Source organism: Anopheles arabiensis, chromosome 3, assembly GCF_016920715.1.
Source record: "Anopheles arabiensis isolate DONGOLA chromosome 3, AaraD3, whole genome shotgun sequence".
Taxonomy (NCBI): domain Eukaryota; kingdom Metazoa; phylum Arthropoda; class Insecta; order Diptera; family Culicidae; genus Anopheles; species Anopheles arabiensis.
Genome location: NC_053518.1, coordinates 32,379,984 through 32,396,899, shown reverse-complemented (window position 1 = coordinate 32,396,899; position 16,916 = coordinate 32,379,984). Strand labels below are relative to the sequence as shown.

The 16,916-nt window shown below is 45.9% G+C and overlaps 1 protein-coding gene across 7 annotated transcripts in view; it reads right to left on the bottom strand.

Moving 5' to 3' along the window:
• Window positions 1-16,916, bottom strand: part of LOC120904793 (protein sickie) — a 347,597-nt gene that overhangs the window by 202,308 nt on the left and 128,373 nt on the right. For 3 of the 7 annotated variants that reach the window (XM_040315136.1, XM_040315137.1, XM_040315138.1), the window contains exon 1: window positions 12,550-15,577. The exons of 2 other annotated variants lie outside the window; for them this stretch is intronic. In XM_040315136.1, coding sequence (XP_040171070.1) covers window positions 12,550-15,336 — 2,787 coding nt within the window. In that variant the 5' untranslated portion in view covers window positions 15,337-15,577. Of the gene's footprint in view, window positions 1-12,549; window positions 15,578-16,916 lie in introns of those variants that run through there. 2 more of the 7 variants (XM_040315139.1, XM_040315140.1) reach the window with 1 other exon arrangement.

Below are 16,916 nucleotides of genomic sequence, written 5' to 3'. Positions count from 1 at the left end.
TAATTACTTTTTTGGCATCATTATCTGCCTCGCACACACACACATTCCCAACACAAGCAATATGCCACCATGTGACTGATTCGTACAAGGAGTACCGAGTACGCCTGTACAGCTAAGGATTGCTTGTAAGAACAAGACTACCAAAACTCATCTCAACCTCTCAGTACATTCCCTTTAATGAGTGCTAATTTGACCACAGAAGGCCCCGATGTGCTGATTGCAAAGCGAGGGATAAAGTGTACACAATAGCCGAAAAGGGAAATTGTTTTTCGATCTCCCGCTGGGCAGCCCTCGCGGAAACAGGAACTGACAGAGGCAGAAGTCTCATTTGCATGATAATTGGATTTTCTCACCCACAACTTCACACTGCGCTGTTGTCTAAGCATTGGCGAGGGAATGAGGCACACCTGGAGCAATGTTATCAACAGCAAAAACAACACAACAACAACAACAACAACACGATGACAAGAGGTTTTGTAATTGTTGTACAGGCAGCAGGCTACTGGATTAATTAATCAACTGATTCTCAGTAAGATGTAGCTACTTGGCGCGAATTGCTAATAAGACAGCCATTACCTTCAAGAATAACAATCGTATTCAACTAAAATGACGTCATCACGTCTTAACTGAAGCCCAGAGTTGAATAAAGAACCCCAAAAAACGTGCTACCGTTCCCATAATGCTGCTCGTTGAAATCCTTCATTCGTCTAATGTGTCCTTAATTGACACACACACACACCCTCCAAGCCTTGCCAGTTGATCATTTTCAGCTCGAACAGCAAATATTTACGCTTATCCCAATGCAAAACCGCTTTAGCCGTATCGGTTCAGCACAATTGCTCAATTATAATTTATTCATCCCCCTTACGGCAATAACGTTCCCCAAATACTGAGAGCGCGCCGAATGCCAAAAACTCCAACCCCATCGGGAAGAGCACAATCTACAACGGGCACCCGGCATCCCGCATGACATTCGACCCCTTCGGAAAATATTCCACCCAGGCTGGAGGAGGTGACTGGTGAAGAGGTTGACGGTTGATTGTAACACACTTTTACACTCTGGCAACACTCTGGCTGTGCCTGAGCTTCCCCTCTACTGCTTTTGATCCGAACATGGCCAGATGTGTCGGTAAGTGACTTCATTAGCAGAGAGTACACAGCCTCCCAATTTACGCACGCTCTTTGGAACTCCAGGCCTGCGGCAGGCTGCTGGCGTTTTATGCAAAAATAAACATCGCTCTCTGCACACACTGATGTTCCACCGCAGCAGAGGTACTATACAAACATATAAAATTTCATACGTAAAGCGTAACGCTGCGTAGCGTAGACAGCATAGACGCACCCCCAAAAACTGGATCAGGATCTTTTTGCCAACGTTTATACCCCCGAAAAAGTCCTTATGCGGTCCGTGCCTCAGTAGCGCTATCAAACACGGACACGGGTTAAATATTTAATGAATTCCAACCAGAAGGGAAGAGCAGTACCGCTCCGGGGTAGAATGTGGTCGTCTCGTACCACATTGCAACGCAACTCGAAACGGTAACCCGTTGCTGGGGAGCCTGTAGGGATCTTGATTCCGAGCAAACAAAACGTTCTCCCCACCCTCGTTTCGTCCAAAAACACTCGGGTGATTGTGGTTTGTTCCTGAGGATATCTTGCCACTAGCTCAGCAGCTCGTGTAGCTCACCGGCTTGCAAATATTTCCTGTCATAATCATTTCCGGTACATGGACAACTTGTTCTCTCCATAAATCAACGGGGAAAGCCAATTTGCATCAGCTCATTTCACCGAAGCTGAGCTGCCATTCGGTGCAGGTTTGGAGTAGCGACAGCAGCCCAAAGGAGAATAAACAATCGTCCGGAAGCAAATGACAACATGTTTGGAGTTTAGAAGCAGGCAATGGCAATACATTTGTTTCGTATTTTCAAAAAGCTGTACTCCAAAGAAATTCACTCCAATGCTGACCGTTTCGAAGATATTCCAGAAGAATTGTACACCTAGAAGCTTTCAAGTTCTTCGTATTTCCGGCAGAAAATTGACATAAATCTCCAGAGTACTCGTGTTTCAAACGAAACGAGTCTTCCATTTCTATCAGGTTAACCAGTTGGCCTTGCATACGGAATACAACTTTCCGGCAAAGATGTCCAGGAAGCTAGATTAGATTTGCCGTGGCTAATCCTTCCCTGGCACGAATATCCATGAACTGGTTTCCGTACTTCACTTCCGGATTGAGGTTGGAGCTCCTAGAGCTCCATTCGAATGCCTCTAAATAATAGTCCGTCGAGTCCCTAAAGCAACACGACACGTAGGTCTTACTCGCCTGCTTCTCCATACCCAGCACACCAGTAAAGGGCCTGTCCGTCCAATGTCCTACCGGTAGGCGAGTAGCATGAATGTCAGTTGCTCGTAAACTATCAAACCCTGCCCTTTCGTCTACTGGATCAACATTCCAGCAGCAATTCTCTGTGTTAAATATCCATAAAATATTTATGTTCATCATTCCCCGTGGAGAGAAGGATATCTCCCCGCGTGCTGGTACTCCTCCACTTACACTTCCTGTTAAAGGTCAGATACAGGGAGCAGCGATGACGGGGTGAGAGTGTGATTTTATTTACGCTTTAATCCGTGTGGTTTCAACAGCACACCAGCGCCATTGGAAGAAATAATCATTTCACGAGCTGCATACCATCGAGCGCACGCCATTCATCATAATCCGAGCGAAACAATACACCACACGAGCAAGGGGATATGCCTTCACCGAGGCCCTAAAAGCGTCACCCACCCATCCAGCAGAGGCCGTTAAAATACGGACGAACATTTGTCAAACGGTGAAAGCGAAACTAGTCGACTCATGATAGTGGTGATAATAAAATTCATATTAGGAAACCGTTTACGACTGTTGGGAGAGTGCAAGCAAGATCCTGGAGTGTTCGGTTAACGTGTGTGGCCTCAGTCCCACCAGTACCTCTCATTTCTAGCATCTCATTTTTTTCTGTAACTCCCTCGCTCTCCAAACGACCATTTTTCCGGAAGTGTGATCGTAAACCGAGGTAAAAACCGGCGAGAGAGCGGGTTTCCTTCCAAACCGGATGTTTTCATGAAATTACTTTTCACTTTCCCCCATGAAGGTGGAAAAGAATCAAGGGGTTTCTTCAATGCTTCGGGCACGCCACACGGTACACGTTTTGGGTGCAGGCATTAACATTTCCGGGTATGCAAAAGGTTGCCCGGTTGTCCTCAATTAGCGTAAGCATTGCGATAAGGAAGCACACTCATTCGGGCTTCGTTTTATGGAATGATATCCCGTTTGATTGCTGTGCTGTAAAATACTTATCACGTGGTTTTATAGTTGTAAAGCGCCGGGCGGTCCTATCGCTCGACCGTGGACTGTAAATTACGGAATAGATGTTTAGCTTCTGCGCAGCAGCGAATGCTAATTACATTTCAACAAATTATTTTCAATGCTGAACTCGAAGTAAGTCCTTTTTTAAAATAAAAACTTATTTAAGACTACTCTATCGTAATTCAATCACTAAAACGGATGATTTATGAAGATTTTAAGCGAATATTTTGTGCGGTGTGAGAAGTATAACTTCAGGCGTTTAGCTCTTTATGATAATAAAAACCGCCTGCTTTTATACAATCTACTCAACATAATAAGCCTTTTTGAAGGGATTAATTTTCAAATTAGAAAAACAGTGCACAAAATGCATAAATCTTAATTTAATCCATTCCGAGCATAAGTACCTCTTTCTTTATTTTCCTGCTGGATTTTATGTCTCTTCCAAACATTGTCAAGCTCTACTTTTCTCTGTACCCTTATTCTGTACCAGTGTCCGGTGAAAGTATCCAAACAACGTAGTTGGACACACCTGGAAAACCCGCCTGGAAGGTGATTAAACTTCCAATCTGAAATGGCACAATTTTAGCTTTATGACATTCCACAGCCACAGGGACGCGAGAAAGGTCCCATTTCTTGTCGAATAAAAAACGATAACCTGGCCGCAGTAAAATACGATTATTGCAACTTCCGGGTGCCCTCCCCGGCTTCGCTTTCGGTCTGATTTGTGCGTCTCTAACATCGGGGTCCACTGAAAAACATAAAGCACTGAACCTTTCCCCCCGGCCGGGGACCAACATTTCATAACTCACTTTGTAGCGAATATTTTTGTTTTACCGACCGCACTCCCCTCCAGCCCCACAAGCCGACTAGCATAATCCCTAAGCCATGGGTCCAACATGGCGTCACGTTTTTAATGTTTATTGCTGCTCTTTTTCCTCATTCTAAACCACTTTTCTATTCAGCTTAAGCATGAAACCAACCTTCTAGGATGGAGCGGGGTGCTGGTGGAGCATTGCAAAGTGAAAACCGAACAACATTAAACCATGCCGCCTGGTGCATGCCACTACTAAGCACTAAAACGGCCCCCGAAAGCAAGCAAGAAGAAGGAGCAGAAAGGAGAGCGAACAAGACAAAAAAAACAAGAACTTTGTGGCGCATTTTCATAAAAATTTATGACACCCTCTTTTTATACGCCCTACCCCGCCCCTGCGCCTGAGCTGTGGCACGCGAAAACGGTTTCGGGGAATTTATGCTTCATTTTATGCTTTCATGTTTATCAGTCTCTAATTAACTAAATAAGCAGCAGGGCGGCCGCCTCATCTGTGCCGCTTTGAACGTCCGCAATCAGAGCGGGCGCGAGAACAGACAAGCATTAGAATCAAAATAACTTCATCACAGTCACTCCAAAAACATTCAGTCCGTTGCGAAATGCCGGTGGAGAATGTACATGCGGCCCAAAAAGCAATTCCAGGCCAGTTTTTGGGAGATAGGCCAACGACCCCTTTTTTCCCCCATTTTCAAACAAATGCCACAACAAAAGCAGCGCAACCAGATGCGTCCTTGTAATGTGAACTTTGATGCGATTCTTCTTCTTCTTCTCCAACCGGAAGCAGCGCCCTCGACGAGCGAGCGAAATGCCTCAAGGGTTATTTGTCTGCCAGGCATCGCGCGTTAAACTCCGACCTTTTTGAAAGAGAATGATGCGAAACCACAGAAATTTGATTTCTGCTCCAGTTCAATTCATACAATGCAAGGGACGAAATATCTCGCGGAACTGCTTACAAAACGAAGAACAAAGGTCGTTCTTTCCGAGTTGGTGGATCTTTTCCTCCTTTTTCCTGGAGAAGATGAGCGGAGAAGGATAGGAAAATCCAACGGAAAAGTAATTTGTTTTGCCACTTTTTGCTTAAATTATGCTCGCAAAAGCTGAAGGCTGTTGGGATACGTCAATTACATACGCTAGTAGCGAGGAGGGGATAGATAATGGAGGCCGTGAGGAACTTTTAATAAAAGGCCGATTTTCTTCCCTTTTTCCTGGAGTTGCTTTGGAGCATTTAACCGAGGGGTACAGATGACTCAAGAGGACGATGTGGAAATGGTTTGCAAGTACTCAGGGTAAGGCTTGCCTTTGTAACAAATCCTGGAAAAGGACCCAAACGTCTTCTACTGATAATATTGTATTCGTTCTTGGGAGAACCTTACGATACTACATCAGCAATTATCACGCATTCTGCCGATGAGTTTATTTATCACAGCACCTTATCTCGCCCGGTAATGGATCGAAAATTTGATTTCATCCCACCTTTACTGACACTCTGTTTGAATATTTCCCCATTTCCGCAAGAGCATTTCAAAGAGATACCAAACGAAGACTTTAAAGCAGCGTTTGATGTCATCCCTAACCTAGAACCCGCACCAAATATCACATCCCTCGGCATCGAGAGCAGTCAGGCTCACAATACACGGAAACACCTACAGAGCTGCCGTTTGCCGCGCAATGCCATGGCGATTGGCCGCGGGAGAAGGAAAACTTCTCCAGCAAGATGTCGTGTGCGCCTTGTAGTTTTGTGTCCATGGAGGGGGAAAATAAATTTATTCTACCCAGCTCGCTGCAGGGTGCAATCTCCTTGCCGGGGCCAGAAACTTATGCCGACAGGCAAAATGGTGGAAAATGGTCGTACGGTTTCACGCGGAACGCTGGCACGGATTGGCGTGAGGTAGTGTGGAATGCTTGTTTGCAGAGACTTTTGCGTTACATGTGTAATGTTGGCGCACTGTTGCCCTGTGGCGCTGGTAAATGCTGATGTTGGTCCCCAGTCGCGGTCGCTGTCGTCAATGTGCGTTTCTACCTGCACTGCGTGAAAAAAGCCGCGTAACTGATCTTCGGGCAGCGGGATGGAGGCTAATCAAATGAGTCGTTTGCTTGTAGTGACAAGGATCGCTCGTGGGGTTCACCATATTGATAACTTTCTTGGGAGGAAAAAGGAAAAAAAGAATGAAGGCATAACATGTCTTGTACAGCAAATACAATTCCCCAAACATGTTTGGTTTAAACCGTTTGTTTGTTTTCCTTGAAACGTATGTGAAATGTTTATAGTATTCTTGCAAAACAAAACCCAAATTAAATGTCTATTTTGAAGATAGCAAAGTTCAACTAGAAAACGCCTATATTTATGCAATATGTATGCCATTTTAGCCGTATCTAGCTATTAAGCATTGATAAATAAAAGAAATTTTATACTTCTTCTTAAAAAAAAGATGCAAAAGCCTTGAGCCTTAATTCAAGAGTCCTTTAGTCCTTACTTTGTAAGAATATAGGGAAAAAAGAAGGTTTACCCTTCAAATGCTATGGAAAGAGAGTATCTGCAGTTCTAACTTTGCAAAGAATAACAGAATAATAACAGCCACAAACAGGTTCGCTTTCATAATGTCTTTGCATTACACACTTGTTTGCAGTTTGAGTTCGGGTTTTCTCGTTAAATCTCGCCACCCGATGCGACAGGTCCCATTCTTCTCAGTACAGTGGTCACGTGCCGACTGACACTTGGCAGAAGGCTCATTCGGCTGTGTTTGTCTCTCTCTTCAACCCCACTAGTTGAGTTAATTTTCCGCCTGCCGGAAAGAAGCATCCCAACGCAGAGCACCGTAACCGTTGCGATGACACGTGCCACTAATGGGGGAAGTAGCGGGTCAATCTTTCGTTGCCAAGCGAGAGCAAAAGTAGTTATCGTTCTGATGCGATTTTCGATTTCAACCACCACCACCACGATTGTAGGATTATAAGGTGGCTTAGGTGGCAGTTCCAGCTGTCCCCGTCGCAGAAGGACGTTCTTTCTAAAAGCATTCCGTGCGTACGAGAGAAAATTAAGCCAATGTAGAGAAGTTTACAGTGTGCAAGTATGCAGAGCGGGGAGTGACAAGATTTATCGACGACAGGTGTTGGCACGTGCCGGGCACAGTGGTGTAGCTGGACGTTAAAGTCACGGTCGGAACAGATGCATTTGCATTTGAATAGCGAAATGCAGGAAGTGGAAGTGTTTAAGTACATCCGGCAAAGGGATAAAATTGAAAGTGGTAAGATACGATTTACCATTTAAGTCATTGAGCGGGATAATTAAAAGCGGGACTCAACCAAAGATTACTGTGACAATTGGAAGTTTGAAGTCTTCATTCTTGAATAATAGATGGAAAAAAATCTTTTGGAAATCTTTCAACGAGATCTCAACATTGAGCATCTCAAAAAAGAAAAATGTAATTAAAAGATCTTCACAAATCCGCCTAAAAGTATGTAAAACGCATCACAAAATGGATTACAAGGAATTCTATTGCATTCTAATTCAAGGAAATGCCGCCCTAACACATCCAAACAATGATCGTCCTTAGATTAAACTGAATTTAAATGAAACGTTTGAATATGCACCTCACCCGATCAACTATAATCTGCCCAAAGCCGTAAATCATCCTGGCTAAGCTTCACATATTTTCACATTTGCGTAAATCAATTCCAATGATAAATCGTTTGTTGAAAACAACAGCCCATAAGAATATGGTGGCTCATTCGCTGCATTGTCCATGTAATAGCATCGTGACCCTCTTCGAAGCATTATAGCGCAGGTTCACGCTGCCGAACGCATAACACACCAACACCGATGGCCTTCTTAGCCAAAGTGCCAGCGGTGGTTGTAAAATGGTCTGTAACAATTTGCTATATGTCATCGGAATTGCCCGACAGTGCAGAGCACCGACTCGCCGGATGCGCATATTAATCGTTTTTCGTTTTTCAGCCACCCCTTCGACACTTACAGCTGAGCTGCACCGCAGTCTACAAGGGGGTGAGTGTAATAATTTTCTCCCGATAGTCACGATGTGAAAAATTGTCTCGCAGCACTATTTCCATTACACACGCAATCGAATTCCACGAGGGATAGGTACGGTGGTACAGTGCAAGAACTCCCGAGAGGGAATAATATGTTACAGTCGAGACCCTCATTCGACCGGGAGGAGGGTTGTTATACCGCACGCTTCTTCCCTGCATCCCCGCCCGTCAATCGGTGTCGATGCGGCTCGTGCAATCATTAGGGAAATTCTGTCGCACCCCTTATATTCTGCCACTGATGACATCGAACAAAAACGGCCGAAGGGTTCGGCCACCTAGAATTGTAAGATTGGCCGCTTTGCAGCCCGAACAAATCGGTGAGGGTGGTCCCAGTGTCTTGGAATTGGAATCGATGGAATCGAGGGAATTATTTTAATGTCCTCAGAGACACACAAACACACACGGCAGCGCACATGGCGGTGGCTGTAGTCCATTTCGATGTATTGACGGTGGGATGATGACGATTCATTCTGCGGCAGCCCGAAGGTCCCGCACCCTACCAACAACTGTGTAGCTACAGTAGCGTTGGTGAATCCCCCGAAGCGAAATGATAACGCGCTGTATCTGATTAAAATCCTAACCTAAAAACCCCTCGCCACCACAATCTCTTAGCTTGACTCCAGGCGTTTGACTTCTATTTGACACTCGCTAGTTGACGTAGCAGCGAATGCATCCCAAACAGGGGAAACCACCACCATACACACTCGGACCCTTCTGCCCAGTCTACATGCCACGGGGTGCACGCATGCACGAAGCAAAAACATTATTAACGACATGATTTATTTGTTTAATTTATTTTTTAATAAAAGTGCTCGCCCAACCGTAAAAATGCGTTCGGATTCGTGTGTGTGCGTATGTTGCTTATAGCGCTAAAAAATCGGGCAAACAGCAGGCCTCCGAAAACCACTGTTTTAACAACTACTGGTGAGGTCCAAGCTTTACCCTAGCCCACAGCGTAAGGGGTAGTTTTCGTAGCGGAGGTTTGTTTTGCTTTGCGCTACGGTGGTGGGAATTTTTAATTTAATTGAAACGCTACCAAACGCTGCCACCGAACTGGAGATGCTTTGGAAGAGGAAATTAGAGTAATGACAGTAGGATAACACATTAGCATATGGTGCGGAGGGTGGCATGGGAAATCGGAAAGCAAACAGACAACGAAATAACATTCCACATCGAATCCTGCTTAATGGTTGGAGGATGAGTTTGAATATTTCTGCCACATTTAATAAATCATTCAGAAACAATCTAATAAATGTCAAATGTAATGTAGTCCGTATGGTACAGGAAACGTTAAACATCATTCGAATACAAGAATATCATACAAAGATGGAGAACTCATTTGTGATTTGGTGAGAAGTGGTAAAAAACGATGAAATACCATTTAAAAGTATCATAATGTGTGTAAATTGCATACCTTTAAGAGTTGCAAATGAAGCTTTTACGCCTAAAGCTATGCAAATGAAGAAGCAAAGTTTTGTCTTACGCTTGTAAACCGTTTTTATAGCCGTCTCACCTGGCACACTCCTCGAAAAAAAAGGATCTCCCTGTTCTTCTTATCCGTCAAGCTTATCAAAATTCAATTTTCCTTGGACAGCAGGGAAATGGAACTTTTTTCATTGCTCAAAGTTTAGCCATCAACCTGCACCACACGATAAGTATGGGATAATAAAACTGCTACAAGATCACCTTCCCAACGCTTCAATATCTTTTCTCGAGTGGCATAAACGGGGACCAATTTACGTTGCCAACGGAACGCACTCACAAATACACCGCATGCTGCTTCGCTAACTTTGTTATCAAAACACGGTCAACCCGTAGCATAAAGTCCGCCCAGTGGAGGTAAATTTTAATCTTCGATTGGATAGGCGGTTCCACAGGCCGCGTGTAAACAGCGCAAAGGAAATGCAATAAAATGTACTTTAACAATGTTTCTTCATTAAATGGCAATGATCGTTCGAACCGCCCTCTGCGTTAAAGCGTCCTCACCAAACAAAAGATGCTCTTGAAAACTGTAGCAACAAAAAAAAGTTATTCTTTCGTGTTATCTAAAGAGGTTCAATATTGGACGGCGCCAGCTCGCTTTCATTTTAAAACAAACAGAACAAAAACCTACTGAGGAAAATGGAGCTCCATTGAAAGGAAATGTAAATATATCCCACCCGCTTGAAGAGGAGGAGGAAAGCAACAACACAAAGCCCAATAAACAATGTCCTTTTTTGTGCCGTGATAACACGAATTGCAATTATCTCGTTTGGTCGCTTGTGTTTTGCTTTTTGGGGAAAAACAACAAACGAGCTCCCATTTTCAACCCCAATCTGTATTTTTTCTGCCACTAAGGTTGTAGATATTGACCGAAACGATGCAAGGGAATAGAACGGATACACGTTTATTGGCGTTTCGGTAACAGCCTACCCTTCAGAAACAAAACCCTATGCTGTAAACCGCAGATGGGAATCGAACAGAGCCAACAAAATAGGAACTTTTTCTCCCTTGCTTTTGAAAAACTTTCTTCCACACTGCGTGTCGATTGGATCCAAATAAGAAAGTGAGCGTACAAAAACAATCCGATTCTAGTTGAATGATTCTCACTTTTGGGGAAAACTTACCACAAACAACTGTTTCCCGAACTCCCACCAACTCTGAACCAACTGCCTACAAACGAGCATACACAGCATATTCTAACAAGAAACCACGAATTGGCTGTACCTTTCCACCTTGGGTTTGTATTTAATAGCTAATAATGATTACTATTTACGATTATTGCTGCTCGAACCCATCGGAAACCGATCCCCCCGAAGTTGGAGTCGTCTTTCGGACATCCAATAGACATGTTCTGATGGTGGAAACGACCACACATTCCCTACCAGCGTTGGCAGTAAAGCTCTTCAGCAGTAAGTGAGTCGGAACATTCTTGTGCTTGTGGCATGTAAACTATTCCAACAACCAAGCAGCAGCAGCAAATTGGTATCGAATCAATTATCAATCTAACGATCAGCACACGGTGTTGTTGTCGTCTAATTGATTACTCGTCTCCGGAGAAGCAGAACCCCCGCCAAAATGTGTTCCACTAGGGCGAGCCATAATTGTATCGAAATCTAATCACAACAACGTCCACTTCAACTCCTTTCTTCCGTCAGGCCCCCAGTAGAGTACCACTTCACAGAGTGACCACTTCTGGAGGTAGAGCGAGCCTCTCCAAATGTTCCGTTTGCGGAAATTATGGAAATAAATTCAAATTAGCACTCGCTCAGCCCTACACGGTCGATTGCTCGCATTAGCCAACGAACCGTTTCGAAGCGCGGGCCGAGCGGGACAGCGCCTAGTTTTGGGACGGCAACATTTCAATCGTTTAGTCTCGGCGTCTCCATAATTAACTTGTAATTGAAACGCAAAATTTATGAGAAATTTACATTTTTCTACTACCTATATTTAAATGATGTTTGCTCCGCCGTTTTGAAGATTCCAATGCCCAGGAGCACGGGAAGATTCACATCCTGCTCTCTACAGCAATCGACAGACAGCTCACAAACATACATCGTTCCATCATAGCGAACAAATTAGTCAGTGCAGTTAAAATATGCCCAAGGGGAGAGTGGAGTGAGCTGAATTTACATCCATCTCGTTGGGTTCGTCGCTTGGGGGACGTTTTGGCGTCCAATCTGCGGTGTTCCTGCTCGAAGAAAATCGGTCGGCAGAATGTGTCGAAAAAAAAAATGGAGATGAAGCCAATTTTGGAGCCTTAATTACCGGAGCAGCAATTTCATGCCACCGGAAGCGATTTTTATTTCATTGGATCTTCTGCAATCCCCCAGCCACGGAGACTCACGCTGGTGCTCGGAGCTAGTTGCAGCCAAAGGGGTCCCCCAAGGATCTACAAACGGTGCGTACATCTGAAAGGCTGAAATCCGACTCGTCACAGACACTGCCAAATTTATGAGCAATACGAAGGGTGAATTGCTAATATGCATTTTCCTTCCAGCCTTCTATTTATTATTGAAATTGTCTATACCGTGGACGTGGAGTTCCCTACGCTTGTACCAAAGGAGAAATGAAATTGGTCGGAAAACTGGGGAAAACAAGGATGAATTTCACTTTTCCCTGGTTTATATTGACATACAGAAGTTCCTGCAGAATAATGTTATGCAGTCGAGAGATTGTTTAAAGTGCTCGAAATAAGCAACAAACTTGTTGTGCAATTTGAATTTCAAATCTTCGAATTTCTCTGACATTCATCCCAAACATTTATCATTCACTACTTCCCGGCGGCCCCACCATATGAATCATTTACCCAGAACGAGTGGAATTATTTTAAATGAATTGAAGCATTTACCTGTATAAGCTCCTGAATGCTGTCGCACTGCTCCAGGACGACCGCATCGGACGTTGATTGCTGTGCTGTGCCGGCGCCTTGTGCTGCCTGATCCATCACCTCATCGCAGGCTGCCAGGATGGACGCTCCGTTCGAGTCGGGCGGTGTGGCAGGAGACAGAAACCCACTATCGGCATCACTATGGTTCGACAGCGGCCGTTCCCGTTTCCGCAAACGGTTAAACAACGGCGTCGAATCAAGCGAACCATTCCGCGGCTGGTGAGGCGCTGTCGCCTGCGATTGCACCTTGCTGATAGCTCCGGTAGCGCTACTACCACCGGAACTAGCACGACCCGTTGGACCACCTCCCGTCGGAAGCTGGGGCAGCGAAAAGCTGGACTTGAGCGGATCCAGCGCAAAGGTGCTGCGGAGCAGGGGAAGAAAATTAGCAACCTTCCCAACCTGGTGGTTGCCACCGAGCACACTCGTAACGGATTTTATTTTTGTCACCTTCTGAACGGACATCTTGTCCTGCTCGGTGGTGGCGGTGGAGGTAGTAGAGGACGAGGCGTTGATTGCCTTCGGTGTCCCTTGGGCTTGCGTGGTGCTTTCTCCAACAAGCGTTACCGTGCTGCCGGAGCACGTGAAGGTGTTCTGTCGGAGAAGTGTTGCTCCTGGTTGGGTTGTTCCTTCACTGGAAGTGATGGGAGGAGAAGTGGTTGCAGAGGACGAGGACGATGATGATTCATCACATTTTCGTTGCTGCTTAATCGCCTGCTGCTGTTGCTGTTGTTGTTGAAAGCGGTGTTGAATGAGGGGAGAGTTCGGCAGCGACACTGATTGCTGCTGATGAACTCGCTCAAGCCGTGAGGCGGCGGCGGCGGCGGCAGGACCTGCTTTCAACACTACACCGTAATAGTCGGAAGATGAAGAGGGTGCAACCGTAGCATCTTCAACCAATTCTGCCTCCTCGTCCGGTATTTCCTGCACCTCGGCATTCTCGTCCGGAATCGAGCCCGAAATGGACTTCGGCACCAGCACCTTCAAATTCTCCATCAAACGATTCCGAAACCCGTAATCACTCTCATCCGTGGACTCCAGGTTTGAGGACGGCGTTTCTATGACCGAGTTAAACATGGACGGATAGTCCGGGCTCGATCCGCTTGTGGAGCTCGTGGAAGACGACGAAGCGGTGCGCGTTTTGTTGAAGATCTCATCGATCTTTTCCTCCACCTTTTCCAGGGACAACCTATTCTTCACCTCAATCTCCAACGATTCCGGCTCGATCGTGAAGTAATTGTCCGAGTCTCGATCCACCACCGCGTCGTAGATGAGATGATCCTGATACAGGACCTGATCGGCTAGTTCCACCGCCTCTGGGATGGCGCGCATTTTGTGTTCCTTCTCGTTGAAGAAGTCCACCGACGGGTCAAACAGACAGTAGTTCTCCAGATGTGGTACTGTGCCCTTCTTCTGGCGCACCGGAAGGTTCTTAAACAGTGAGGAACTAAACTCCGGCTTGGAGAGGATATCGTCTGGAGAGCGTTGACATGCTTTTTCCTGTCCACCAGATGCTGTTGGGAGTGAACCTGCTCCTGCCGTCGGTACTGAAGTAACCTGAGGAATTGCTGGCAGGTCACCCCCCACACACGCTCCCTTGGAAGACATTGTTTTCGGTGTCGCTTTCGGTGACGGGGGCAAGGTGACGTAATTGTTAGTGTTTCGCCGCTCCTGCCCGGTGTGGGACGATATCAGCTTACCTAATCCGAAGCCCTTCAGCTTGGAGCGAACGGCCGTGCTGACATCTTCATTTTTGGTGGGTGGTTCAGGTTGCTGTTGCTGTTGTTGCTGTTCGTCGTATATCTGTTTCGTTTCCGGCCGTTGCTTCCCAATGGTTCCTATGTTGGTGGACGCCGGCGGTGCCGGTGGTGGATCACGATAGGGCGGTAAGGGCAGTGGGTAATCGCGGTACAGTTCTTTGTACTCAACGGTACTGTCTTGCTGCTGTGATTGCTGTTGCTGCTGCTGCTGTTGTGCTCGAGTGCGTAGAATCGTTTTGACAGCGCTGGTGCGAACGTTGCCACCAGGTGTCGTGACCGTCGCGGCACTCATCGACAGGTTCGGTATGAAGGAAACTTTCTTCGCTGAACGTCCCGCACTCGTCGGTTCGGACGAGCTAGGAGGAGAGCTTACCTTCTTCTCCCTCTGCCCAACGCTCACCCCTGTGCTGCTCTTCATCACCCCAGGGGAACAACCTTTCACATCACCCTTGGAAGACGTTAAATTCGATGCCCTTTGTAGAGCGGTCGGCGGTTTGAGTTTGGACTTTAACCGCTCGTCCAACCGTGTCGTCTTGGTAGCGGGTATCTTCGATTCGTTCAGCACTTTTCTCCTATCAACGCTCGTTTGCTGGGCATGTGTGGAAGGGGAGGAAGATTTGATTGCCTCCGCGCTTGGCGGACGGTCGGGAGATTTTTTCGAACCCTCGCGCCGCACCACGCAGGACGAATCATTCGCACTACTCTGGTTGATCCCCTGGTCAGGATGCTTTTCATCTTGCTGCTGCTGCTGTTCGATGTTTTCTTTTGTGTTGGAGGAAACTTCAATTTCTATTCCCCTCTGATGTGCACCGGTCGGTGAGGGTGTTTTCTCCTTCGCCTCTAGTGAGGTCGGTCGTCGCTTGACCGTTCCCGTGTTGATTTCAGCAGCGCCCGGGCACGACGATGACGACGACTCCCGTGGGACACCACCGGTACAGTCGCCGGCCGATGGTGGTGCGTTCGCTCTAGCGCTCTCGTTCGCTATCATCTGGCCGGTGCTTGATGGCAGCGACGCACCGAACTACACATCTCACCGTTTGGGTACGCACAAACACTTGCTACAGGTTTTAAAATGATTTCACAAAAAGAGCTAAAATACGAACACCTTGAAAGGTTAGGGCACGAGATAGTATATCACTCAAATTATTTGCTTTCTTCGGATTTAAAACAGCTCCAATATTGGAAGATCCTAACACGTCTTCAAAGCCACAAACACAACCACTGACAGGCCTACTTTGAAGGGAATTGGAACATCACTGCACATCCAAACATCAACACTCCAATCCAACATCACACCGACAACTCAGCGCCTACTTTAGAAAAATACGTTGCTTTGATGTTTTTTGAAGAAGTTTGCTTTCTTTTCACTTTCACTCTCGGTCAAAAGCCACTCAAATCGAAATCATCCACTTACGGCAAGCCAAACACAAACACACACACAACACTAGAAAGGATATGAGATTTGATGGCCACTCGACTCGCACGACAGACAAGTTATCTTGCACTTCTTGAAGAAAAACGCTTCCCATCAAAAGTCGGAGTTCGGGTTGGATTTGGGTACGGTCGGTTGAATTTTAAATAAGACGCTCAGGGCTTTTCTTTCCCCCGTTCCGGAAGCCCGGAGGCGCATCGCCTTTCCTACCCGGTGTGTGTTGTCCTTATCGTTGGATTCTTTCGGACAAGCGATTTTACGTTTATCGTTGCAGATTATCCAATCGTTTCTGTTTTGCCCCGTTCGGCTGCAACACAAAACGCTGGGCCCGGTTGAAAAACTCTTTTCTCCCTTTTGCTTCAACTCATCCGGACATGAAATTTGGAATGCCGCTGTTTTGCTTGAAGCGTTCAAATTTGGATGCTCCGGGCTTTGATTGCAAATGGAAGCAGCTCGAGTGTAATTGAGATAGAGGGCGGATGGTGTAATGTTATTTTTACGGCACGAACGTGGAATTTGTCGCATTGGAAAATGAACCGAGCGCAAGCGGAGCTGAGAGAAGGGCGCAATGATGCAGAAAATGCTTCTCCGCATGAGCTATGCGCTGGTGTGTGAATGGAATTTGTAGTTGGTGAGAAGAGGTCCAGGAATAAACTGAAGGATATGGAGTGAATTTGTTTTTTTTTTTTGGTCTGTATGGTGTTGGGAGTTTGTGGATTAAAACAAAGCTTCAAACGTGTGGTTTAAATGAGAATTACCTATGCAGACGTTATACATTCTTGAACCCTTCCTATCATTATAACTATTATTCATCACTGTGAATAGAAACATCATAGGCTCTTGAAGCTTGAAACGCTCGAGTACCTCTCCATACGATACTGATTAATTATCTAATCCTCATCCTTTGATTTGTAATCAATCAGAATGGCGTGGAAGACTCTCTATCCATTGGATGATAAATATTTGCATAGCCTCTTGTGGACAAACAAAGCCTGGTCCTGCTGCGGTGGCATCACGCTAGCCTTTATGCTGCAAGAATACCCAATGAATGTCTTTGATTACAGAAACCATAAGCCTTGCTATAAACCCTTGCTGATTCCCATACAAGAAGCTAAAGAGCTTGTTTTACTCTTCTA